This window comes from Tursiops truncatus, chromosome 20 (genome assembly GCF_011762595.2).
Source record: "Tursiops truncatus isolate mTurTru1 chromosome 20, mTurTru1.mat.Y, whole genome shotgun sequence".
NCBI classification, from domain to species: domain Eukaryota; kingdom Metazoa; phylum Chordata; class Mammalia; order Artiodactyla; family Delphinidae; genus Tursiops; species Tursiops truncatus.
The window spans coordinates 38035918-38061467 of record NC_047053.1 but is presented as its reverse complement, the minus strand read 5'-3'; the positions used below and the strand labels follow the sequence as shown (position 1 = coordinate 38061467).

The 25550-nt window shown below is 59.8% G+C and overlaps 1 protein-coding gene and 1 long non-coding RNA gene across 5 annotated transcripts in view; one reads left to right on the top strand and one right to left on the bottom strand.

Annotated features, from left to right (window-relative positions):
* The window catches only part of RARA (retinoic acid receptor alpha), a 42740-nt gene extending 17474 nt beyond the window's left edge, over window positions 1–25266 (bottom strand). Inside the window, exons 1-2 of one of the 4 annotated variants that reach the window (XM_073797146.1) lie at window positions 25248–25266; window positions 4464–5005 (exon numbers count right to left, since the gene is read on the bottom strand). In XM_073797146.1, the coding sequence (XP_073653247.1) occupies window positions 4464–4641 (178 nt within the window). In that variant the 5' untranslated portion in view covers window positions 4642–5005; window positions 25248–25266. Of the gene's footprint in view, window positions 1–2041; window positions 2105–3081; window positions 3104–4463; window positions 5006–16288; window positions 17033–25247 lie in introns of those variants that run through there. The other 3 variants (XM_033846696.2, XM_073797149.1, XM_073797150.1) reach the window with 3 other exon arrangements.
* LOC109550598 (uncharacterized) lies at window positions 4907–6757 on the top strand. The gene is made up of 2 exons (XR_002177156.3): window positions 4907–5026; window positions 5811–6757. It is a non-coding gene; the product is annotated as an uncharacterized lncRNA (long non-coding RNA).
* Window positions 25267–25550: the final 284 nt, after the last annotated feature.

Genomic DNA, 25550 nt, shown 5'->3' with positions numbered 1-25550 from the left:
GTCGGGGCAGAGGGCCTCCAGTCTACCCTGGGAGGTCCAGCTCCATGGGCTGTGCCCCACCACTGAAAACGCAGAGAAGGAGGGCGTTGTAGGCACCGCCCCAAAGTGATTTGGAGAAGGGAAACACTTCCTCTTTCCACAGACACTACCCCTCAAAGGGTAGTCAGGGCCTGCACTGGCACATCCCCATGGGCACAGGGCCCTTGGCACGGGCAGACACAAGTGTCTCAGGTCTTGGCCAGCCTAAGAGGACAGGCTTCCTTCCCTGAGTCCCCTCCCCCTGCCCATGCTGGGATCCTGCCCTGAGGGGGCCTGTGCACTATCAATGCTTGGAGATAAAAGGTGAGGGGGCCGCATTTTCATTCAAAACCCTGTCCAACAGTCTTTTGGCTGACTCTGCATTTTGGACCCTAGGGAGGGCACTGCTAGCAGTCCCCCCTCTCCCTGGGCTGTCCCTCCTATTGTCCAGGGAAAGAGTGGGCAGGAGCAGGGGGAGGGAGGATACAGACTGAAAAGGGGAGTGGCAGAGGAGAGGGAAAGGAGAAGGGCTCACACCCTCCAGTCTCTCCAGGCTCCCCCAGACCCCAGGGCCACACAGCAAATGTGTGGATGGAAAGGAAAAGTCTGGACCCAGTCTTCCGGGGCTCCCATCCCCAGCTCCTCTACAGATAGCTTCCAACCTCCCTGCCCCCACTCCACAAATGGAAACAAAATAAGAACGGTAGCTTTTACACTCTGTTCCTACAGTGTCTGTCTGGATGGAGATGGAGGGAGGGTGCCCGCTGAGCTCTGCAAACTCCCCGGGCTGCAGTGGGCTGATCTGGGGGCGAGGATGGGTGTGAACAGATTGTATCCGCAGCTTCCAGGACAGGATGGAGATCTGGCTCAGGCCTCTTATCGGTCTTTCCCTCCAGCCTTCAGGATCAAAAACAGAAAAGGGGGCGTGGCTAGGGGGGAGGCCGTCCCCTACGCCCCCTACTGGGTGAAAGCAGAAGGTCCTGAGGCAGAAGCGGGGCTTCAGCCATGGTAGAGGGGGTTTTACCATGGCCCTGAGCTCCCCACACCCAGGAGGGCTCCCCACAATACCCTCCCGCAGCTGCCTATCTGGATGGTAGAAAACAGCCCAGCTGTAAGGTCACTTAGCTCAGCCACTTAACCACCGGTGCTGTTTCCTCATGTGTAAATGGAGATAATGTCCCTCTCCCAGGATTGTCGGGATTAAGATTTGTAAAACAGAGATAAAGTCCCAGGCACACAGTAGGTGCTCCACAGATGTTAGCCTCCCGTTCTCTCCAGCCCCCACCCAGAAAGGGCCACGGTCCCTTTCCACTGTCGTAACACAGGGTACCACGGCAAGGAGACAGCATGATCACAGGCAAGGTGAAGACCAGAGTGCATTACAGCAAAGATCTCGCCTAATCTCAGCCCTCTGAGGGAGGTTCTGGTCAGATCCCTGGGTTACAGACGAGGACACGTGCTCAGAGAGGTTATCACATCTAGTAAGTGGCAAAGCCAGAACTCGCTACACAGCGTACTCCACCTCTCCTCCACCCACCCACCCCCCCGCTCCCCGACCCCGTGGAATTCCCAGGGGAGCAACAAAAAAGGCAGGTTTGTTTCCTCTCCAGCCTAGACTAGTGATAAGAAATAAAGACCCTTCCCTCCCCAAACACACAACACAATCACAGACGCCTCCCCCTTACACCCTCTGTGCCCTAAGTCACCGCCCCCTCCAGCACACAAACTGACACCCCTCCCGGGCTCTGGGTCTGATTCTCCTCAGACGCACTCGGACCCTCTCACCCAATACACATAAGCCATCGACCCCCTCCCCAACACACACCCAACCTTGACCTCCCCACCCCTAAAACACACCCAACCCTGACCCTCCCCCCAAGGCACACTGAATCCCAACCCTCCACAGTAAGTACCAGTCCTCAGAGACCACGCCCCAGGGGCTGGTCTAGAGGGTGGATCCTGGCCTATCTCTGGAGCTTGCCACTCCGTCTCCCAGGGAGCCGACAGCAGAAAAGATACCCACCTGTCCCCAGTGACCTGGAGAACAGTTCTGTCCTTCCACAGGCCCCCGGGTCTTTGAAGGGTACACCCAAGGTCCAGCCTCCTCCTGACCTGGGGAGAGGAATGGGAGGTGGAGGGAGGACTACCAAACACCTGTGTTGGTGGGAAGTGGGAGGAGGGAGCCTCATGTGCCAGGTTGCCTACAGAAAGGGCGGCAGAGGACCAGAGCATGTAATCGCTCCTTACAGGAATGGGGGCCACAGATGTCCACCCCTCCTAGGAACTGCCTGACCCCCAGCACCAGCCCCCAGGTGGGGAGAGCGGGGAAGGCGAGGCTGCCTCCATGCCCGAGCTTTGATCTGTCACGCTTCGCTACCCAGCGCTGAGAGCCAGGGTCTCCAAGCCCCTCAGCCCTGCCCAAGAAGGAGGGAGATGCAGGGCTCCCTCAGGTTCCTGGCCACACCTCTGGTCCCAGAGAAGGGGAAGGTCAGGGAGAAGCTCAGAGGCTGGGGCCGTGGGTAGGAAGAGAAGTTGTTGTTTACTAGGAAGGGACAGGGCAACCCACAGGCTCACAAAGGGAGGGGGCAGGAAGGGGCATTGCCTAACCCGAAATGTGGGCACCCCACCCTGGGGGATGAAGGTTAGCAGGATGGGAAGTGGGGTACCCGGAAACCCTCCCCACCCACCTCTAAGAAAGAGGAAGAAGCTTGCAACATTCAAAGAAGGGTAAAACATTTGCTTGTCCGGCACAAGACAGGGCAAGGTCAGGGGTCAGGCCCAGCCCCATCAAACCCTCCATGAGCCAGGCCCCAGGTGGACAGAGTGTCTGGGGCTCTGTTCCTATCACCTGGGGAAGAGCAAGCTGTCCACCGGCACCAGGCTGAGCACCCTCGATGTCGATGTCTCCCTCCCTGAAAACCCCACCCTGGCAGGAAGCAGACACTCCAGTCACTGGAGCTGGGATATGAATCCCAGTCCCCATGGACGCAGGCACTACCCCACACAGACACACCCGCTCCTTCCCCAGCAGCCCCGAACCCAGACACTGGCCTCCCCCATCACCTAGCATAGACTGAAGACCAGGCCAGAATCGGCGGGCGGGCGGGCTTCCAACTCCGACTCCCAGGTCAAAGTGCTGGCGGCTGCACACCCCCAAGGGAGGAAACAGAAGGTGGAGGTTTGAGTAGGCAGCAGCCGCCTGCCCCCTGCCCCAGGGCACAAAGGGTAAGGACCTAAAGGAGCACAGACTTAGAGCCCCTGCTCCCAGTGGCTGGTGGGGCCTGGGAGGGAGGGGGCCACCGTGCAGCCAGAGGAGGTGAGCCAGGAAGCAGTGGTGGCAGTGGGCAGCCGGCCAGTGTGGGCAGTGAGGCGCCCAGCCAGGGCCTGCCCCAGGGACAAAGAGACTCCCTGGCTCCGGGGAGAGGGCGCTGCCCCCACACTGGGAAGGGGGCACTGACCCAGCCCAGCCGGGGCGCACAGGGCAGCGGCGCCAGGCATGTTGCCAGTGGCCACGGGAGAGGCGGTGGGTGCCAGGGGCAGGGTATTCAGTACCTGCCTGCCAGGAGAGGTGGGACACGTTTCCCAGGTCAGCAGCTGGCCAGCCAGCCCGCCGTCCACGGCCCCCTTCTGCTGTTTCCACCCCCTCCTGCCCCAGGCCAGGCCCCGGCTCCCTCCCCCCCGCCAAGCCCTGGCCCGGCGCCCAGCTGGGCCCTGGGGGCCCGAGTTACTGTAAGCGTCCTGGCAGGCCCGAGGCCTGGACTCTGCCAGCTGGCCATAGCTGCCGCCACCTCCCACTACCTGGCTCGGCCAGCCAGGGAAGGTTACCGAGACCCCCACCCAGCCAACAGGCGACCCCTGTGGCAGAAGGCGGAGGCGGAGAGGAAACACAGGCCCGGCCAAGAGCAGGCTTGCATCCACAGCCGGAGTCCAGGCTGAGCGCCCCCTCCTGGGACCCTGCCCCGACCCACCAGGCTGCCTGTGGGCTCCCCCTCACCCTCCCCACAAAGGGAAGCACCACCTAGCCTGGCCAAGGCGAGGGGAGGGGATTCTACGCCTTCAGGCCCCTTCCCCCAGAGGCACTGGATGGGGCGGGGCGGAGGTGGGGCGCTGCTCGCAGTAGAGCTGCCATTTCCACCAAATGTCGAGAGGTTTGTTTACCCGCCTCCAGCCTCCGTGTCCAGTCCTCGGAGCTATTTATAAGGCCCTCCACGGCAGAGCACTGGGTGGGGGGCGGCGTGAGAGGCGCCGGAGGACAGCACTGTTCAGCTCTCCCTCTGTCCCCCGCAACACCAAACGCAGTCACAGCCATCAGCCTACAAGCCCCCCAAACAACGATCCCCCTTGTCTGGAGGAGCCCTCGCCACTGCCGAAGAGATGTGCCTAGAGGCCCACCTCGGCCTGCCGCCCTCCACCGCCCCTCCCACCATGCCCACCACTCCACTTACTGGCCGGGGATGGCGTGCTATAGCCGCTAACTGGAAGCTGGTGCTGGAGAGTGGTCAGAGCGCCCGGTGGGGAGAGTCCACCCAGCATGGGGGGGAAGAAGAAGGCGTAGGGGGGCACCGGGTATCCATTGAGGTGCCCGCCCCCAGGTGTTGGGCAAGAGCTGCTGTTACTGGCCATGCCAAGCAGCCACAGTCAGAAGGACAGGCAGACAGTCTGGCCGAAGGCTCTGGCAGGCTTCAGGCCGCCTCTCCTCGGGTCATGGGGCCTGGGCCCAGAGGGGGTTTGGGTGGTCAGCCCACCCCCCCTTCTGTCCTGGAGCTGCGGTCCAAGGCTAGCAGGCTGATCTCAGCCTCCTGGAGCCCCCACTCCAGTTGGGGGCCAGGTGGGCTGGGGGACGTCCCAAGAGCCGGTCCTTTGGTCACGCACTTCTGTGAGCTGACACTTTCCCAGGAAGGTCCAGAGCTGGCCTTCAGGACGCCGAAAGGATCCCTCTCCTAGGTGGGCCCGAGCTAGGCGGCTGGGGAGGCCATGTCCTGTGATGCTGCGGAGAGAAAAAAGACAGGTGAGTGGGCACCGAGGAGCAGGCGCACGGGCATTCCCCGCGGAGCTCCCCAACCTGGGCGGCCGGCGATTTTCCCGTGGCACCCGGCTGAGCAGACAGCTGGCACCATGCCTGGCTGGCAGAGACGGCCTGGGAGTAGGGCCCAGACACTGCTGGGGGTGGCAGGACAGCAGAGCCAGGCTGGGGAGACGGGGACAGAGCCCAGAGCCGAGGAGGACTTCTCACCCACAATCATGAGAGGAAAGGGTCCCCGGTGCCATGCCACCCCAGAAGATTCCTGCAGCAGAGGAAGGCAGCTGGCCCTCCTTCCCCCAAAGCGGGTTACCTGAGGTCAAGATGCAGAGAACGTGTGCTTGAAGGGAGGAGGGAGGGGGAGGAAAAGCCGCTTCCCTAAAGCGGTGGCACTTCTCAGAAAAATGACTCCTAAGCCAGGGGGCCCCCGCTTACACCACTTCTCCCCCAAATCCAAGCCCGAGCACCCCAGATGGGTCTGTCCCACGGGCTGGAGGGGAGGCCCGTTTACATACATACAAATAGGGAAATGGGAACTGAGGACTCCTGGGTATCACCTCCATTGCCTAACAGCATGATGGGCAGGGACTGCCCAGGGTGGAAGCCCCCTACTCCCAGGCAATGGAGGGGCAAGGGAGACTGATCTCAGAGTTCACCCACATACTCTGTCTGCAGAAGCAACCTCCCTGGAGAGGGTGGGAGGTGGGCAGAAGATGAAAGGCCAGATGCCCCTCCACCAGTGCATCCACAAATCCATACCCTGTTTGAACAGCTGGGACCCGAGGACACGCAGAGATAACACCACGGGTAGCAAGAGACAGAGATGAACCCAGAAATTCCACGTCACGGTGAGACAGACAGGCAGCAACAAGAGCAGAGAACGAGACGGAGAAAGAGAAGCATCCACAAGAGGTCCAGGAGGATATATATAAACAGTATCAATAAATATGCACGTATTTATATATGAGTGTGTGTATAAACCCACACATATGACATATATGAGAGACAAAAGAAAAGAGACAGAAAGAAACATGCCAAGCAAAACCACAATGAGATACCACTCTGCATCCACTAAGATGGCTATAATCAAAAACACTGATAACAAGTACGTGAGGATGCGGAGAAACTAAAACACTCAGACGTTGCTGGTGGGAATGTAAAATGGTGCAGCTGCTTTGGAAAACAGTGTGGCTGTTCCTTAAGAGGTTAAACACAAGAGTTATACGACCCGGCAATTCCACTTCTAGGTATCTACCCAAGAGAAGTTAAAACATAAGTCCACACACAAACTTGTACGTGGGTGTGGCTGTTCATACCAGCACTCCTAACAGCCAAAAAGTAGAACCGACCCAAATGTCCATCAACTGATGAACGGATAAATAAAAAGTTGTCCATCCATACAATGGAATGTTATTCTGCCATAAAAAGGAACAAAGTACCGATATACACGACAACATGGATAAACCCCGCAAACATGATGCTAGTTGTAAAAGACTACCTATTGTATGATTCCGTTGATATGAAATGTCCAAAATAGGCAAATCTATAAAGGCAGAAAGTAGACTGTGGTTACCAGGGGCTGGGGCATGGGTCCGAGGGAAATGGGAAGTGACTGCTGAATGGTATGGGGGCTCTTTCTGGACTGATGAAAATTTTCTAAAAGTGATTGTGGTCACAGTTGCACAACTCTTGTGAATATATTAAAACCAGTGAATTGTACACTCTAATGGGTGAATTTTATGGTATATGAATTGTATCTCCATAAAGCTGTTAAGAAGAAAGAAAGGCGGGGAGGAAGGAGAGAGAAAAGAAAAGAAGACAGGGCCACAGAGATCCCAAATAAGGACTACCTCCCTTTCCAAGCCCTTCCTCCCCAAGCTCCGGCGGTGCCAGGCTCCAGGCTCCAGGCTCCAGGCTCGGACCTGGAGTCCAGAGGATACACACATGGCCAGCGTTTGGCTGCGGACCATGCCTGGGATGGGGGAGTTCTGCCAAGGCCACTATGGACGAGGCCAGGACTTCGGGGCCCAGCCGCGCCGGCCAGCCAGCCTGTGACTGTGCGGGGCTGAGGGAGCGGGAGGGGGACAGGTACTTGCAAGGAAGGGGGCAGCTCCCCTATTGTTAACGAGCATGATTTTGACTGTTACTAATTATGACGACCATAGGGCCTCTCTTCTTACTCCTGAATGAGGTGCCCCCTTCCTTCCCCACGCCCCTGCCAATTCCCTCCCGGGCTGCGAGGCTGACGTCAGAGGAGCAGGGACCCCACCCGTTGGCCAGCTGCCGCCCTGGCCCCCCACAACCCCGAGGGGCGCCACACAAGGGAAACTCGAGCCAGCAAGGGAGGGAGGGGTTGGCTGAGCCTCACCAGCGTTGACAGTCAGACCCTCACATACGCGCACACCCACTTGCAGAAACTCACACGCGCAGCTCCAGGGAAAGCGTCCGGTGGACAAGAGCACGCGTGCTTACACACCTAGCCTGGGTGCGTGCGGGCACGCACGTGACACATGAGGAGAGGAAACCCGGAGATGCGATCCCTCCACACCTGGGCTCCACACACAGTGAAGCCGGCTCCAGGCCTGCATGCCCGGACCGGGACACAGCTCCCCACAGACGCACAACCACAGCCTCAGAGTTTCCCAAACTGCACTTACCCTGGCCCTCACCCCGCCAGGCGAACCTCTGCACCTGCCTCCCTGCGGGCCGGCCCCCCAGTACACAGCAGGGTCCACAGACACAGAGAAGCACGCCAGTGGATTCACATCCAAATGGGGGCCGGCCTCTCTGAGGTGAGGCCCAGGAAGCCATTCACTCCAGAACCCAGGCCTCCTGACCCAGCTTTTGCGGGGTGGGGGGCAGCAGCAGATTCGATCTGGACCCTCTGGAGCCAACCCTTGACCCCAGAGGAGAGATTAACGACAGCCGCCTTAATGCCTCAATTCTGCCCCTGAGGAGTTTGAAACTGGACCGTACTTCAAACCTCAGCCACAGATACACACCCCAGGGAGAGGCTGGAAGGTGTTCCCCACCCCCATCGGAGCCTCACTAAAGGAGCTCAGCCTGCAAACTTCAATGCAGTTAGCTCCCTGGGGAAGGCCTTGAGCCAAGGGAAGGGGCAAAGGTTACAGAAATGGGCCAAGGGCCAGGCTGACCAGGGAACAGGGATGGGCAAGGGCAGGGATGATGGGGGCGGGGCCAAAGAGCACAGCCCTGGCCTCAGAAGGTCCCTCTGGAACTACGACCCTTGGGGAGATGCCTGGGCCCTGGCCCCCTGCACCCAGGGGTGGAGAAGACACTGTCAGAGAATCGAAACCAGCACCAAAGAAAGGGAAAACAAATTACCCACATCCAACCTCCACCCTATGCCCGCCACCTCCACTGCCCGTGGGCACCCTCCCTTGAGGGAGAGAAAAACCACAGGCCCACACCTCCCAAACCCGGATCCCAGCCTCGGCACAGCAGAAAGGGGGGGTGGGGGGGAGGGCCAGAGCACCTGCCACCAGCCAGGCACCCCTGCCCGCTGGGGCCTCCCTCACCCTCAAAAGGCTCCAGGATCCCTCCCCCAGTGTCAGGTGTCCCCAGCTACCCGTTCTTTATGTCCCCAGAGTCACACATCTGGAGAAAAAGGCAAATGTTGGCCAAGCTGTGAAGACAGCAGAAAGAACCAGAAGTCTGAAGGGTCAAATCTCAGCTCTGCCACTTTGGGTGACCTTAGGCGAGTCACTTAACCTTTCTAAGCATCTGTTTACTCGTCTGTGAACTGCCTACCTCAACAACCGGCTGTGTGATTTAAGAGATAAAAGTCCTGGAAAGCACCTAGCACAGCGCCCACCCAGCACACAGGAGGTGCTGGGCAACGGGTCCCCTCCCTCCCCCGCGCCTGCCAGCACCAGGTCGGGGCCTCCCTGGGCAGTATGTCTGCTGTCCCTTCCCCAGCCAGGGCTAGCAGCTGCTGACAGGGCTGAGCGGGAGAATTACCCATTTTCCAGGGTCTGCTTCCCCCCAGACTGAGGACAGGAATGTGGGGAGAGGAATATTCGGGGTGTGGGTGGAGGCCTGACCACAACCCTTTCCCAAATTCCCTTCTTTCATTTCACAAACCAAAAAAGGGAAACCTTTGGACGTGGGGAGGGGAGGAGGGGAAGAGGAATAGACGATTTCCCCCTTACCCTCAGGGAAGAGGAGCCAGGGGTCCCCAAACCCAGCTGGCCCTGCCCCCCTTCTTCACCCAATCCCTCCTCTCTGCTTCCCAGGCTACCCCACTACCATGGCTCGCAAGGAATAGAAGCCAGGCAGTCCTGGACGGGCTGAGAGGAGGGGATAAGGATTGGGGCGCTTAAAAGAAGGGGGGACAGGGGCTTTCCTAGGCATTCTAGACAGTCAGTGAATCATATGCAAATGACACCCAAAGCTCCAGCTCAACTTGGGGGTGGGGGACAGGGACTCCAGCCCTGACGGAAGCAAAGACCCAGCCCCTCTGGACCCCCTCCCCTGTCAGGAGCTGGCAGAGCAGGGCAGGGCGGGACAGGGCAGATTTCAAACCAGAACAGTGGGCTGGAACTATTTATAAACTTTCCAGAAAAATACACACACGCTCACATACACGCAAAGCCAAAACCTCTCCCCTCCCCCACACTCCTCAGATCAGCAGAATGGTGAACATTACTCCCTTTTCCCCCTTTTTCCAGAGGCCCCTCTCTCCTCCTGGCCACTCCGGTCCTCTGTTTACCTTTTGCTCTCCAGGCTCTGGGCTGCAGGAAGCCAGCAAGGCCAGCCTCATTTTGAAAGAGACCACCCCAGGAGGGCCTGAGAAGGACCAGCGGGGTGAGGTTGGGACAGTGGAGGGCACCTCTTCCCCACCAGTCCTCAGAAGCCCGGGCCTGCCTCGCTGGAGCTGGGACTTGTTGGAAAACCTGCCCCAAGCACGTGCAGGGCCTGAGCACATCTACGGAGAGAGTCAGGGGAGTGCTGAAGTCCAGCGTCTGGCCTCTGGATGCTGCCACTGCCCACTGCCTCAAGACACAGCACCTAGTCCCAGAAAAGTGGATCTGGTGTCTCCCCAACTTGTACCCGCCCAAGCTTCTGCCCCAGCTACACAGGGCTGCCTGACCTCCACGGGCCATCATCCCCGCAGTGACTGAATACCAGGCAGAAAGGGCAACTGGACAACCCAAGCCCAGGACAGGCCAGGTGCTGGGAGGAGGAAGTGTGTGTGGGGGGGATGTCTGCTGGTCAGGGCAGTGTCCCGACTCCACACCCCAGGGGCTGCACCCCAGAGCCCCCTGGGAGATGTGCCCAGGGCCTCCGAAGCCCAGGGCAGCTGAGGGGCCCACCCGGAACCAGAGCTGAAGCCTCCCACCCAGTCTTCTCTTGGAGCAGAGAACAGGTGAAAGGGCAGGGGGCAGCCCAGGCCTCAAGGAGAGGGATGGGCCCACAGGGAAGGAAGAAAACAGGAAGAGGAAGAGATGAGGCTGCCGAGGCCACAGCCAGACCACAGGAGTGTGTGGACCACACAAAGGCAGCTCTGTCCGGGTCGGGGACCGAAGGGGCACAGACAAAAGGGGACACCCCCCCAGCCTGGAAACCACCGTCCTCACAGCCAGCCTGGCACGGGGCTTTCCCCACCCCCACCTTGGCAGCTGCCCCCTCACCACTGTCTCCCCTCTCCGCGGTGCAGGAAGCATAACTCTCACAAGGGGCGGGGTCTGCCGAACACACAGAGCAGCAGGTATGCGCGCGGCTGCGCGGCTGCAACCCGCCTCCCCCAACCCCTCAGCTCTGCCCCAACCCTACCCCGGGGCGGACAGACTGTCGGCACGACCCAGTGCTACCAGCCCCCTCCCGGCGTCCTTCCCTAGGGACCCGGGCTGCAGGGAAGCCGGGAACGCCCGCCCCCGCCCCCCTCCCGCCTCAGGATATCCTTTTGGCTCTGACCCCAGACCAGGCCTGAGTCAGACCGTGCCCCGCCCCACACCCCCCATCCAGCGACCCCCAGGAACTTCCTACGTCCCACGCTCCACACCCACCTACTCAGGTGGGGCTAGAACTAGGGGGAATCTCTTCCCCTCTCCACCCCCAGCTGAACAGGGAAGCCCACCAGGGGGTGGGGCGGATGGTCACAAAGTCCCAGGACCAGCCCCTTAAAGCACAGGGCCTGCGGTATCAGGGTGAAGCGGGTGCAGGCTGTGTGTGGAGGGGAGAGGAGGCCCTGCAGACCACCACCTCCCCGGCCCCAAAACACACACAACTGGGGATCCTGCCCAGAGCCCCTCCCTACTCCAGCCTGGACCCCAAGAAACCACAGAAACTCCCTGGGGAAGGTAGTTTCCATGAGAACACAGGACGGGAGAAGGCTCCAAAGGGAAAGGGGAGAGGGCGCGGAGGTTCCAAGAACGGGCATCTTTCTGGGACTGCGGGACCCAGGCTGGAGGGGACAGGGTCTGCACAATCGGTCAGATTCACAGTCAGCCAAGCACAGCCAGACGTGGTCACAGTCTCCCCGACGCTCAGTCTGAGTAGGTGGCTGTGACTCCTTCCCACAGACAGAAGTCTGGGGTGCCCTGGGGGATCTGGGGCATCGGAGACCACACACACTCAGCTTGAAACAGCCCCCTGGGCATGCCCCCCAATCCCCCCCCAAAACTGTGGGCCTAGGGGGAGGGGCAGCTCCCTCCCCAAGAGAACCAGGGTAGTGCCCAAGGCGGCCATCTCCATGGCAACCAACAACAAACATCCCGGGAACCACAGAGGGCCAGGAAGTGACAGCCACGTGACAGGAAGCCAGTTTTTTCAGTGGGGGGGGGGCGAGGAAGATTGTTAGCAGCCCCTGGGGAATCAGCTGTCCCCTAAGTTTCCCCTACTTGGAACTGGAGGGAAGGGGTCAGCTGGGAAGGTGGCCACACACACACACCCGACCCCACTGCAGTGTGCACAGTCGGTCGCAGGGCTGACGGGCCCTCCCTTCCCGCCTGCCACTCACGGTTCTCCCCTTTGGGTCCCCCTCCCTTCCACTTCCTGCCGTGACTGGAGATCAGAGAACTCCCCACCGCAGCTTCCCCTTCTCAAGTCTCGATTCCTGGGCTGAAGGTTTACTGTGGGGCGAGGGACACAAGGAAGGAAGGCTGGGGACCTGCGGTAGGACCCAGGGGACAGAGGCTCCAGGGGAGGAGCCGGGAGGGAGCTACTCCAAGGTAGGTGTGTACACACAGGCACACATAGAGCGAGTGGGTCACGGTGGCACACCACCGGGGCGCAGTGACACACAGAGACTGCCTGACCTCAGGCAGCTCTGGGGAAAATCGAGCAGGGCCACTGGATCCGCCCCGGCGCGCCCCACTCCAGCCCAGTTCCTAAGCCTCCGGGTTCAGCTCAGGCGTCTCCTGGCTTCCAGGCAGGCGAGGTCTCAATAGTGCCCAGCCCCCACCGCCTCTCCCCTGCCTTTCCTGCTGAGGAATCCCCCTCCCTGCTCCAAGGTGCTCGCCCAGACGAGGGCACCTTGGCCGGAGGCGGGGGGAATGGAACCTCCCGCCACCCCCCTCCCCTTCTCTGCAGATGTCCCAGACTATATTTAGCCCAAACCGGGCGGCTAGCCAGACCCAGACTCCCCACTGGCCCGGAGCTGAGCTCCCAGTTTTTATGCAATTAAAACATTAACAGAGAACCACCCCCATCCACACACCCCCATACCCCCCAGCCCAGCCAGAGCAGCCGAGCTCAGAAAACACGACAAGGGCAGCCCAGCCCTGCAGCCAGCGAGCCAGCGATGCGGCTGGCGGTCATCGGGCAAGCAGCAATAAACTCATCCCCTTGCCCATGTCCTGGGCCCTATAACCCCCACAGGCAGGACAGGGACATCACCCACCAGATCAGGTTGACACTTGGTGGGGGGGGGGGTAGGCTTTCCTTGTTCCGGGGCCGGAAGGGAAAGGCATATCCAGTGGGTGGGGGGTTGCCTGGTTGCAGAAATTCCACCTGTCATTTTGCAGCCCCCCTCCCTGGCCTGCTCCAGTTACAGGGCTGGGGGTTGGCAACAGGTGCTGGCCAGGCTGGCAGCAGTCTAATCCCCCACCCGCTCCCCAGGCTGACAGTGGTGCCTGAGGTCCAGGCAGGGGCCCTGGCCAGCAGGATGCTGGGTAAAAGAAGGAGGCACTGCTGCCTGGTGGGGAGGGGGCAGCCCAGGCCCCTTCTGTAAGACCTGGCCCCCTGGACTCTGTGATGTGTGTTGGAGGGTCTGGGGAAGGCAGGGAAACCTTAGTTCCACCGCACCTATTTCATTTCCCCACGATGCCAGGCCGGGCGGGCTAGAGTGTGGGAGGTCTGTCTGCCTGCCTCTTCCTCCTCCTCCTCTCCAAATTCCAGGAACAGGCAAGGGAGGCTCCAGTTGCAGAGAGAGAGAGAGAGCAAGCAGGCGGTCCCAGCTGAGAGGGAGGGGGGGCGGGGACTGGAGCGGGAGGCAAGATCCAGACGAAGCAAGAGACGCCCACGCCCAAGCCAGACAGGACAGACACACCGACACTGACACATTCTCACACTCTGGGCCTGGTCCCCGAGTGCCGCCCACTCTGCAGGGACACCCAGACTCCCTCAGCCAATCCTGCCCATCCCCAGAACACTCCCTGGACACACACGGAGAGCCAGGCCTTCGCTCCCACCCCACATCCCCCCACAAACCCTGTGGGCTCCGTACAGCAGCCAGAGGGTGGAACGGGGAACAGAGGGAGGAAAGACAGCAGGCGTCAGAGAGGACATGGAGCCAAAGCCCTGGGAACTGGGGTATCAGTTGCCACACTCCTTTCCCAAAACCCAGTAAGTCAAGACAACCCTGGCCATCTTGCCAGGAGCCCTGCCAGCTTCCCACACTCCCCAAACCACCACCACTAGAAAGGGTGTGGGGTGCTGGGCGAGTGGAGATTACCCCATTTACTCATCACAGGGATAGGATTACCTTCCCCAGATGCCCATCACCCCCAAACCCAGACAGAGCTCCTAAATGGACCCCACAGAGTCCCAAACACACCCACCCGTACAGCACAGTCTGGGTCCTGCCCTGCCCCTGCCACCCAGAGGACAGGGAATGGGGCACTGAGGTTTTATCTGGGGGCAGGCCCCACCCTGTCACATAGTTCTGAGGACAACCCACCTAATACCCTCAAGTCTGAGCAAGGAGTGGCACAGGGGTGGGGGTGGAGGGGTTCCCAGAGGGCAGAGCCAGCTTCCAAGACCAAATGATTTAGGGGAAGGGGAGCTAATTAACTGGAGTCTGGGTCAGTACCCCCAAAACAGACCTTAAGGGCCACTCAGACAATGCCCTTTCCCCCCACAATAGACATGGTGGCAGGAACCACGTCATGGTACATGTGGGTGACTATGCCCAGCAGGGCGGCATGGGGGTGATCAGGATGGGGCTGCCCGCAGCTAGCTTCCTGCCAGGCTGCCACATGGCTGGGAGGTGGAGGGGGACCAGAGAGATTTCCCAGAGTGGTAGCAGGGGCATTTAGGGTCAACCTGAAGGATGGGGATTTGGGGGCTATAAGAGGAGGTGGACGGGATTAAGCGGTTCCAAGCCCAGGGTCTTCTCAGAACTGCCACTGCATCTGCACTGCCCTCATCAGTCTGGCCGGGAAAGTCCTGAGGTGACCACCACATGCACACTCATTAACACCCTCCAAATCCAAGATCCTCAGCTCCCAAGGGTCAACTCCAGTCTGACCCTAGTGACCGCTCTGTCTCGGGACTGACATGGCCCAGACTCCCAGGCAGAACTGACGTCCTAGCCCCTCCCACTGCACCAACATCTTTCATAGCCACAAACTCCCTGATTCCACAACTACCCCTCTTCTTCCTCCAGGTCCAAATACTCTTTCTCTTCTTCCCTTCCCCAGACTCCTCTCCACCCCTCACAGGGGAAGCCCCAAGGCTCCAAACCACCCCCCACGGCACCCTGGGGCTTCCCCAGCCCAGCCTCCCCATCAAGCACAAGCCCTGGAAGAGAGTTTGGGGCTTGAGCCCGTTTCCTAGCGAGACCTGGCAACCTTACTGAACCACTTCCCCAGAACCCTGCCCTATGACCACTGCAGCCAGGGAAGGGACAAGAGATATCCCTGAATCTCCTAACCAGGAAACTGGAGGAGGAATGGCAGTTAGGAGCGGAAGTGAGGGTTGGGGGTAAGCAGCATGGGGTGGGGGAGTGGGGGAGTGTTCCTCTGAAAACACACACACACACACACACACACACACACACACACACACGTGCACTCATCTCGCAGGTAGAAGGCAATCTGGTTACAGAAGAGGGAGCTGGCACTAGTGGGGGCCAAGGGTACCCCTCCATGCCAGCACGTGGGCAACCTATCCAAGGTAAGATGAACGGTGGAAAAGCGTCTCCAAGACCGGGGGTCTTTTCTTATCTGATTTCCACATGAGTTAGTCCCCATCCCCAGCCTAGCACACTGGAGGCCTGGCCTCCTTCTCACGTAGCCTGACAATAGGGCAATGTCCAGAGAGGAGAAGGGGCATTGCCAAGCAGATTTTCCAGCGCCCCGCTCCCACATACACATCTGGCTAGCAGCTTCCCCGCCTTCTGGGTGGCAGCAGGTCCCAGACACCCTCAGCAGAGCAAAGACGACCAATCTATTCCTTCCTCCCTACACCCGCAAAAGCTTCCATGACTCCATGGTGCCACCCGACCCAGAGACATCCCTCCCTGGCTGCACTGGCTCCCGTCCCCAATCTGACGGCTCCCCGTGCTCCACGGGGGACACCAGCTGAATGGGCCCCGCCCCCCAACCGGCTGCCTCTGGTGGGGGTGGGCCCCCGGGCTGATTCTCCCCAAACCACAGGGCGGCTCAGATAACAGGAGGGAAAGAAGGAGGGGGCTAGTCCGTTGGGCATCCGATCTCTCCCCAAACAGGTTTGAAAGTCTTTTTGTTTTGCTTGTTTGTAAGGAGAAAAGTGAGAGAGAGCAGGAGTTCCCAGCGGCGGTTCTGCCACAGCTCGGGCGCCGGAGACACGCGCGGCAGACGGCCCCAGACGCCTCACGGCTTCGCGCGAAGACACGGGCGCAGACAGACGGGGCTCCCCCACCCTGAGCACGGTGGCGCGGGGTTGGGAAGCCTAGGAAACCCCAGGTTCCCGTCGGAACCCGTCCGGCACCGGGTCCCCGCCCACGGGTCCTCTCAGGAGCAGGCCAAGGGGCCGCGATGCCTGCGGGAGCCGGAGGCTCTCTAAAATCCCCGGGGGAGAGGTTACCTCGCAGTGGGGGGAAGCAATCCGTCCGGGTCGCCCGCGAGCAAGGCGTCTGCCCTGATCCTGAGCCTTGGAGCCGTTCGGCGTCAGCGGTTGCGGGGTCCAGGGAGAGGAGCGGTTTGGGGGGCCGCGGCTCAGGGGCGCGGGGCGAAAGCAGCGGCCATGGCGAGTCACGTGCGGAGGCTGAAACTTTACCCGGAGCCCCAGACCGGGGGGCGGAGGGTACCGAGCAGCGGGGAGGCCCTCACCCTCGGGCCCGCCCCCGTCCGCCCTCCGACCAATCAGCAACCAGGGGCGGGCCCACAGTATCACGCCCCCCCTCCCCTTAACAGACCCGGGAAAGGGCGAGTCTTAAAGGAGCCGCGCCTAGCAGAAGGCTGGACCGTGGGAATCTGGGAGAATCCCTCCCTCTGACCCAAAAGGAGACATTCAGAGCGAGAAGGGGGAGTTCTGCGCAAAAAATGGAAGGAGGGCTCGGTAGAGAAAGGACTGCAGTGTGCGGTATCACACACTCTTCCCTCCAACGACACACCCACACTCACAGGGGCAAGGATCATACGCACACACCCCTCACACCTAAACCGGGGTTAGAGGGACTGCGACGTAATATGGAAGCGAATACAGTGACTCCGGCCCTATCTGTCAAGCCCCTGACTCCCATAATTATAATCCTCCTCCAGCAACCCTTGAAAATGAGAGCTGTGTGACCTTGAGCAAGTCGCTTCCTCTCTCTAAATCCTAATTTTCTCACTGGCAAAAAAGGAGTGCAAAAGCAGGTAGACCGCCCTCAAGTACACCTGCTCACCTCGTCTCCCCCAAACACGTTTCCAGCTCAAGTGGGTCGGAGGAACTCTGGCCCAACCCAACCCTTCAGCAAACCCCAGAACCCTCCCCCAAAAAGGACAGCGGCTCTTGTGATCTTCCAAGAGCCGAGTAGGGGGCGCCCAGGAGCACCCCTACATGCTACGGGACTCTCAGACCCAAAGCTTCTTTCTCCTGGCCCAGGCTGGAGGAGCCAGGAAAGCTCGCATTCTTGTTCCAGCGGGGCAGGATCTGAATTACTCTCCCTCTGCAGAGACCCCAATCCCCAACACAGCCACAAGCCCCCTCCCAGCCTGCTGCTCCGTTTGGGAGGACCATCTCCCCACCTCTAGCAGTCCACTGGGGGAGAGAAAGAGGAATCAATAGGGAACACCCCCCTCCCCGTCCCCGGTCAGAGAAGTAGCCACAAGTAACCCCACAGGACTTCCCACTGGAAGGGGAAGTGCCACACTCCCAGGCCTCCACCCCTGACCCGGCTGGCTGAGCTCTCAAACCCACCGGCCCGACGGCCCCCGCTTTATAGACAAGGAACCGCAGGCTGGGAGTGGACACGGGTTTAGTCCCCGATCACCCTGGCACCGGTTGCACAGCCGGGTCTAGGACCGAGGTATCTGATTGTCTCTCTCCAGCTTTGGGGCCCCAGCCTGGGTGAGATAGGACAAGCAGGGTCGGCGGGACGCTGTGCCCTGAGGTCCGGCGGCACAGGGGGAGAGCGTCCGGGCAACGCTTCCCCAGGCCCCTTCCCGCCTGCTGGGCCTGGCCGTCTCCCGCTCCCGTCTGCATTTCCGTCCGCCGGTGCGAACCGCCCGCCCAGCCCCTCCCACCCTGTCCCGTCCAGATCCATCCGCAAACATGCGCTCAGCAGGCAGGAATGCGCCAATGGCTCCCAGATGTGGACGCCGACGCTTAACCCCTTCCCCCCCAGCTCCCCCCCCCCAAAGGCGTTCTAGCTTGAGTCCAGCCAGCAGCAGGGGGCGCCGCCCCGATGAGGGACCAGCCTGGGAGGGGACTTAGTGCCAGCCAACCCCTAAGCCCGCACAGGCTCCTCCTGGCCTACATTCTACCAGTCTTCCTTCCCGCGGAGGCTAGAGGGGAAGGATCACAGACACAGAAATACAAGTGTGCACAAACACAGGTATACTGCCTCCCACGAAGGGTGGCCTTCATGTACACCTGCCAGCACAGAGGGTCAGGTACGCTCGCGCACACGGAGATGCAGGTGTGCAAATGCACACCCAGGACACGCATATGTGCACACGCACGTGCACATTCAGAGCACACCTGTATGCACATGTATGCACACAGAACAAGCACATACAAGACAGGCATCTGTGCATATGCACAAGGTCATGAAGCAGAGGGTGCAGGCGTGGCACACTCCTGGACAGAGCAGTAGACCCTCAGGCACATGAGGGAAGAAATTCATGCGCCCACAAACCTGCTCCCCACAGGGGGCAGTTGCTCACGCACAGAAGATCCGCACCCAGGTATACAAGCATACAGCCTGCACACCTTGAGGGCACTCCCTCCCTGCCCCGCTGAACTCCAGCTGTGCTGGGCCCACTCCAGTGTCCCCACCCCCCCCCACCCTCCAGGGACCCTCATGCAGGAGGGAGAAGGAGGCAGCAGCAGACTGGCAGAGGGAGAAAAGCCACAGTCCCAGGTGCTCCTCACTCCTTAAAAAAGACACTCCTTCTTGGGGCCTACCCTTCCCCTGCTGCAGGCAGAAGGAGATGGGCTGGGGGAGGAGCCTGAGCAGCTGGCTGCCCAAGACAGGGATCCCTCTTCCCACTAGAGGAAATCTGAGAGAGCCCTGATAGGTGCAGGCCCGGTGACAGGCCCCCCACACAGACAAAGGAGATACAAAACAGCTGTGAAACACCCCGGGAGAGCCCACACTTCCCCCAAAACAAGGCCTCCCTTTCATGGCCTGTGGGGAACTCCTGCATCATTGGTAATCATCGGAACAGAGGATGGGAAACTTTGACCATCTGGATGCAAGTGGGGTGGAGGTGTCTGCTGGAACCCGAACCGACCCCAACAGACTCCTCTCCCCCTCCGCAGCCACCCAGCTCATCCCCAAAGCCCCCTCATGGCTCCGCACATCTGATTCTCACGGTCCTGGAGGGTCATCTAGGGCAGGGCTCCTGTTTCCATTGTACAGATGAGGAAACTGAGGCTTCACCAGGGAATTGCCTTGCTCAAGGTCATACAGCTTGTCGATGGCAGACCTAAGATTCAAACCCACAATCCCCTCCTCACACGCCCTCCCATTTACTCTGAACGAAATACATTTCCATGCGGTACCCTGCTCCCTCTTCCTTTACCCTCTCAGCAGAGCATATGGAAGAAACACCAGGCTTGCCTGGCTCTGCAGAGTTGTGGGTGGGGCCAGGGCATGCCAGAGAGAGATCAGAGAAGATGCTGGGGGCTCCACACATAGTCCCCAACCCCACCCGCAAGCACGATGCCCACCTGCCCAGCAGGCACGGCCAGTGACTCAGCTGCATCCGGGGGAGATGCCAGGGCAGTGACTCACCTACCGAGAAGAGCTGAGCCTGGCACCTTGCCAGCCCCAGGACAGAAGTGACTTAGTCACCGAGACTGTGATATCCAGCAGGAACAGCCCAGGGACTGGGGACAGGGGCAGGCTGTGTCCTCCATGGTTATGTGCATTACAGGCATCCTGGGGCAAGCCATGGCTTTACCCACCCTTGCCCCCTCCCCACCGCTCACCCCCACCATGCCAGGCCCTGCTCCAGTGCAGACAAGTTTTGTGAGACCCCCTGGGCTGCCCTGCCTCTCCCCTGAAGCCTGCCCTTTGCCCATCACTCACCACCCACTCTCCCAGCCCCGCCTCCGCCTGCCACCCAAGTTGTACCCAGGCTGTGAGTCTCCTTTAACATGTCTTGGCAACACCTCCTGCCGCCACAGCCCCTCTCACCACCACCCGCCCCCCCCCCCAAATACACACATGCACTCATACACACTTCTGCCAGCCCTGCTTCTGCCAGCAGCTGCTGAAGTTGTTCAGCAGGAGGGGAATCGGGAGGGTGGGGTGCAGGGATCGAGTTACCAGAGGCTGATGGGGTGGGCTGCCACCCAATCCCTTCCCCAGCTCGTCCTCCTCCCTGGGCACAGCCTGCCTCACCCACCTGCTCCCCTCCCACCTCTGGCTGGCAGTGGACTCCACCCAAGCTAGAAAACAATAAATGTTCAAGGGTATTTGTCATGCTAAGACCAGCCCAGTATATGAGAGAGAGGGAGAGAGAGAGAATGAGAGAGAAGACAGCGATGGACAGAAAGAATAATTCCCGTGCTCAGTGCCCAGGCTACAACCACTAGGTGTGTGTATCTCTGCGTATGTTGAGCCAGAAGTGGACTGAGTAACTCCCCAAGTCCTGGGAGAGTTGATGGGGCCCAAGAGGAGCCGACCGGCTGAACAACCTCAATCCATTTGCACTATTGATTTCTCATACACTGCAGCCTGCCTGATGGGGGCGGGGAATGATAAGAAAGCCCCCCAGAGACATAGAAACTGAGCGGAGAGGGGGGAGGGGCCCCTGCACCCAATCTGTGGCCCACTGAGACCGTGGCAGGGGACTAGGAGCCATCGGGTGGCAGGAGGGAGGGTGGGGAGTTGGATTCAAGCCTGTCTGGGACACCTCCTTCCAGCAGCATCTGAAGCTGATTCAAAGAAAGAAGGTGGGGGACAGAAGCACCATCAGCGGCTACACAGGCAGGGCTCTGAACAACTGGAGAGAGAGGGTGCCATTCATACCCTGGTCTATGGAATGGCGCCCCCTGCAGCTGCGCAACATGGTGGCCCTGGGGATGAGGCTGAATTCTGAGGAACCACGTTTCTGCACTGAACTTTCTTACCCTGCACCTCCAACCAGCTGCCTCTGCCTCTAGGCCTCAGAAGGGCTCACTTCTGACTGTGATCAGATGCCAACAGCAATCTCCCCATGCGTACCCCCTTCCTGGTTGAGGCGGATTGGCAAACAACCACCTTGACCTAGGCACGGCAGGATGGGCACTCACAAAAGGCTCTGGAGAGTCTGGAAAGCTGCATCCTAGCCCTTGGTCTGTCTCTAACCCATCCTGGGACTGTAGGCACAACCCCCAGCCCTCTCTGGGTCTCTAAAATGGAGTTAGACCGAGATGCCCCTTCTCAAAGGGGTCTCCAAGCTCCCGGCTCGCCAGCCTGTGAGACTTTTGGAACCTGCCCAGCACCCTGATTCACATCTGTGGCCACAGGCCACCTAAACAAACCCCAGCCCTGACCTCCTTCCAGCCTGGACACAGACTCTCTCCACATGGTGGACACTTATAAACACACCCAGCTGGGGTTTACCGGAGACCCTGTGTAAACAAGCAGAGAAGGAAACAAACCAGGAACCCAGCCCTTGCTGCAGGAGGGGAGGGAGCACAGCCAGGTCGGGGGAGAGACAATGACAAGAGAAAAGCAAACAGTGCAAGGGGCCTGGGCTGGGGTTCCAGTGCAGTCAACGACTGGTTGAAGGTCCTAGGGCAAGTCACATGCCCTCAGTCTTGCCCTCTGTAAGGGGGAGGGATGGTCCAGGCACCTCTAAAGCCCCTCTGCTTCTGAGTCTATTTGGACAGAGAGAGCCCAGTCCAGCCCATCTACCAGGTCAGGACCCTCTCCCCCTCTCAAGGTTCTACCCCTGCCCGCCACGCATCCTTGCTCTGTCTGCTGCCCCTCTGGCCCTGCCTCACTCCCCCACCCGCCTGCTTACCCTCACCTTGGCCAGCCCCTCTGCCTGCCCCGTGCTTTTCTGCACGTCCCTCCTGCCAGGGGACAGACCAACTAAAAATAGTCCCTGCAGCCTTTCTCGCCCACAGCTGCCCAAAGAGCAGGAAATGAGGGGGGCAGGGAGGCCCATGTCCTGCTCTCCCCCACAAACTCCCAGCCCCAAATCAGGTCCAGCCCTCCAGCCTGGGGCTAGTGCCAACTTGGCCATCTCGAGGGCATCCCACACCCCTTCTCTAGGGGGAGGCCTGCCCAGAAGTGCCTACAATCAGAGAGCTGTCCTTACCCCACGGGAGGAGGAGAGAGGAGGCCAGCGGTCTAGAGGGAAACCTTCCCAATTTCTGAAAAATCAGTGCCAACCACATTGTGGGCACCGAAAGGGCAGGGCCTGGCTCCACTGACTGGTCTTTTGAGGGCAGAGGGAATTGGTGTGGGGAAGTTTGTGCTGGTTTTCTTCATCCTGGCCCAGCTGGAAGGAAGACAAAATAGTGCCCCAGCCTCAATTACACTAATCCCCCGCCCCCCCAAACGTGTGGGTGCAGACAGAGGGGTTTCGGTAGCCCCCCCCCCCCCCCCCCAGATACCATGGGAAAAAAGCTCAAGAGGCTAGATCTTGGCTCCCACACGGAAAGATGGAAGCCTGGAGGCAAGAAGAGGCCATGCCTGCCAGGCTGGGCAGATGCTGCCCTGAAGCTGAGTCAGAGGTTAGGAGGGAGGGGCCGGGGTGCTGGGGCACCAGGGGCTACAGTGCCCCGACCCCTAACCCACCTGGGATTTCTGACACCTCCCAGCCCTGGGAGAAGGCCCTCCCCACGCAGGAGGAAGGAAACCGGCTTAGCGATTCTCTGGAGGCCTGCAGAGCAGCCTTGCACCATGAGGCAGGCGGGAAACCCAGGAGTCCTGGCGCCCGGCCCAGAGAGTGAATGAGAGAAATACCTTGGAGTGGAGGAAACAGCCCAGAGTGAGGCAGACACATGGTGCCCCAGCAGCTCCCAGATGTGGCCCTTAAGGAGGAACTGGCCAGAGGGGCTGGATGGGGCAAGCAAACACATTTCTGAACAAGAAGAGAGAAGAAAGCAGAGCCCTGGGGATGGGCAGGGGGCCGGGCCAGCCGGTCTCTCACCTACTCTCCTCTCCTCCTGGTCAAAGTCCGAAATGCTGAGGTTAAGGGCACTAAATATCAAAGAGGTCCTGGGGTCCTAGGTGTGTTCTCCAGTTCCCTTATCTCCAGACCCCAGCCTGTTCGTTCCTGAGCTTCCCCTGGCACCCCTTCCCTGGGGCCAAGCCAAGCCAGGAGTCAGCAGGCCCAAGGTGGTGCCTAGGAGGCCTGGGCAGTGCCAGGGGCAGCCCTCATACCATCCTCCCACTGGCTTCCCTCCTGCCTGCTCTCAGCCGCCACACATATCTCAGCTGTCGAATCCGATTAGGGCTCCTGCCCAGTGAGCCGGACAAGGAGGCCACTGGGCAGGGGAGAGACAGGCACAAGGACACTGAACAGGAATGACAGGAGGAAGGTGGAGATGGGGCTCAGGGGAGAAGGTGTAGAGGCCCAGAGGAAAAGAGCTGGGGGCCAGCTACAACCTACATTAGGGGAATTCTGCAGCCCCTGGGGCAAAAACCCTGTCTGCTTCCTCCATCCCCCAGATGGGCAAGGATGGGGGAAGGGAGCTGAAGACGGAGAGATGACCTAGATTAGAAAGAGAATCCCATCCTAGAAACCCCCCCGCCCCCCCCCCCCCGCCGGCACCATTACTACCATTTGCACTGGGCTGTAGGATACATTGCTTTATGAGGTCTTTATGGCCGTATCTCTATTAGGCAAGCGGGTCTTGTTACTATAGCCATTTTTATAAATGAAGAAACCAGAGGCTTAGAGAGCTGTATGAATGCACATAGTTAAAAGACCGAGCTGAGTCTCACATTCAGGCCTGATTCTCAGTGCACCGCTCACACCTCACACTCAGAATTTACTTTCCTTCCTGGGTCAAGAGCAGAATGAAGTCACGCTATTATCCAAGTTTTCCTCTAAAACCAACCCTTCGGGAATCTGGGGGGTCATGGAGGGATATAGAACACACCCCACACCCAGACAGAGTTACCAGATAGGGATGTGCCACTCACCTACCACACAGAGAGCTAGAGGGGTTCCCTCAAAACATGACCCATCTCTTCCATTGCTCCCCACCCCAGTCTGCTACGCCCAGAGGCGACACCCACACTTACAAACACGGTTACCCCGACAAGCCATACACCCCTCCTGCAAACCCACCAAGCCAGAAGGAGATGCCCTAGATCTTCAGAGAACAAGGCCTCTCAGCCCCCAATGAGAGGGACAAACAAGTCACTGTAAACAGTAGCTATCATCCAACCCTCTCCCAGAGAGCCTGCAGGAGGGCAGAAGCTTTGGGGTAACACCAGGAGCCTGAGCTCTGAAAGCCAAGGAGCCCAGGGAGCTGGCATGGCTGGGCGGCCTCCCTGATCTGGTCCACACCCCCTTCCCCAGCCATCTGGGCTGAGTCTGTTCTGGCCTGGGCCACACTCTGGGATGTCTCAAGGCACCCAGTCACCTCCATCCTAAGATTATAGATCTTACAACCATATGGTACATACACACACACACACACACACACACACACAGACTCACAGTGGGGGGGGCGCTTTTCATAGGTGTTGAGGTGTTGGCAGGGATGGGAAAGACAGCTCTTTAACCTGAAAGAACTTTCCCCAGAGAAAAAGGCCACACACACACACACACACACACACACACACACACACACACACACACACACACACACAGAATTGTTCACAACCTCCACTACCCTCCAGCAAAGCCTTTGGCCACTCAAGTGTGCAATGAGCCTGGAAGGGGGCTCTGGTTCTACAAGGTGAGTAGGGAGTGTGGGGCAAAGTCCTGAGCTCTTAGGGCTGGGGGGGCAGAGAGGAAGCAAGAGAGAAATCTCCCAGGGAGTCTCGGGTCCCCGTCCGGCTCCCTGTCCGGCTCTCTGTTACCCCAGCTCTGCCAATTCTCCCCTCGAGGTGAGGTGGGGGAAGGGGGATTAGGCAATACTGCAAAGGAGGGTGCAGGGGCTGGGGCCCGGGCAGACCTTCCCCCCACTTGCCATTCTTAGATAGAGAACGGGAATGCCTCGAGGGGCGTGCAGCAAGGGCGCCGGAGGGCGCAGGGGCTCTGAGCTTCCAGACACCCTTCAGCTCCCAGGCTCCCACCTCCCTGGACTACAGCGAGCAGTGGGGGAGGAGGCATGGGGAAAGCCTGAACTGCCGAGAGGGAAAAGACCAGATCAGAAGCGGAGAGGCCAGGCGGAAGGCGGCCGAGGGAGAATTGGGAAGGGGTGTGCGTGGTCCTACCTGCTCAGGTGCGTGCCGGCGGGGGGCGATGGGGTTCCCAGGAGAACTGGGGAAGCCCTCTCAGCTCGATTCAGGATTCCCCCCTGCTTCTGGGTTAGGCTGCTGCAAGAGGCACGGGTTCCCGTTGGGTCCTAAAGCCCACTCTCCAACCAGGAGGCTCTCCCCACCCTCTCCCACCGTCCCTGACTGGGTCAGCGGATGCAGAGCTGAATTGATGGGGCAGAAAGAACTCACTGTAGAAAGACGAGGTCTGAGTCATGGGCTGGGACAGCAAGAGTCCCCAGTGTCAAATTCACAGCACAT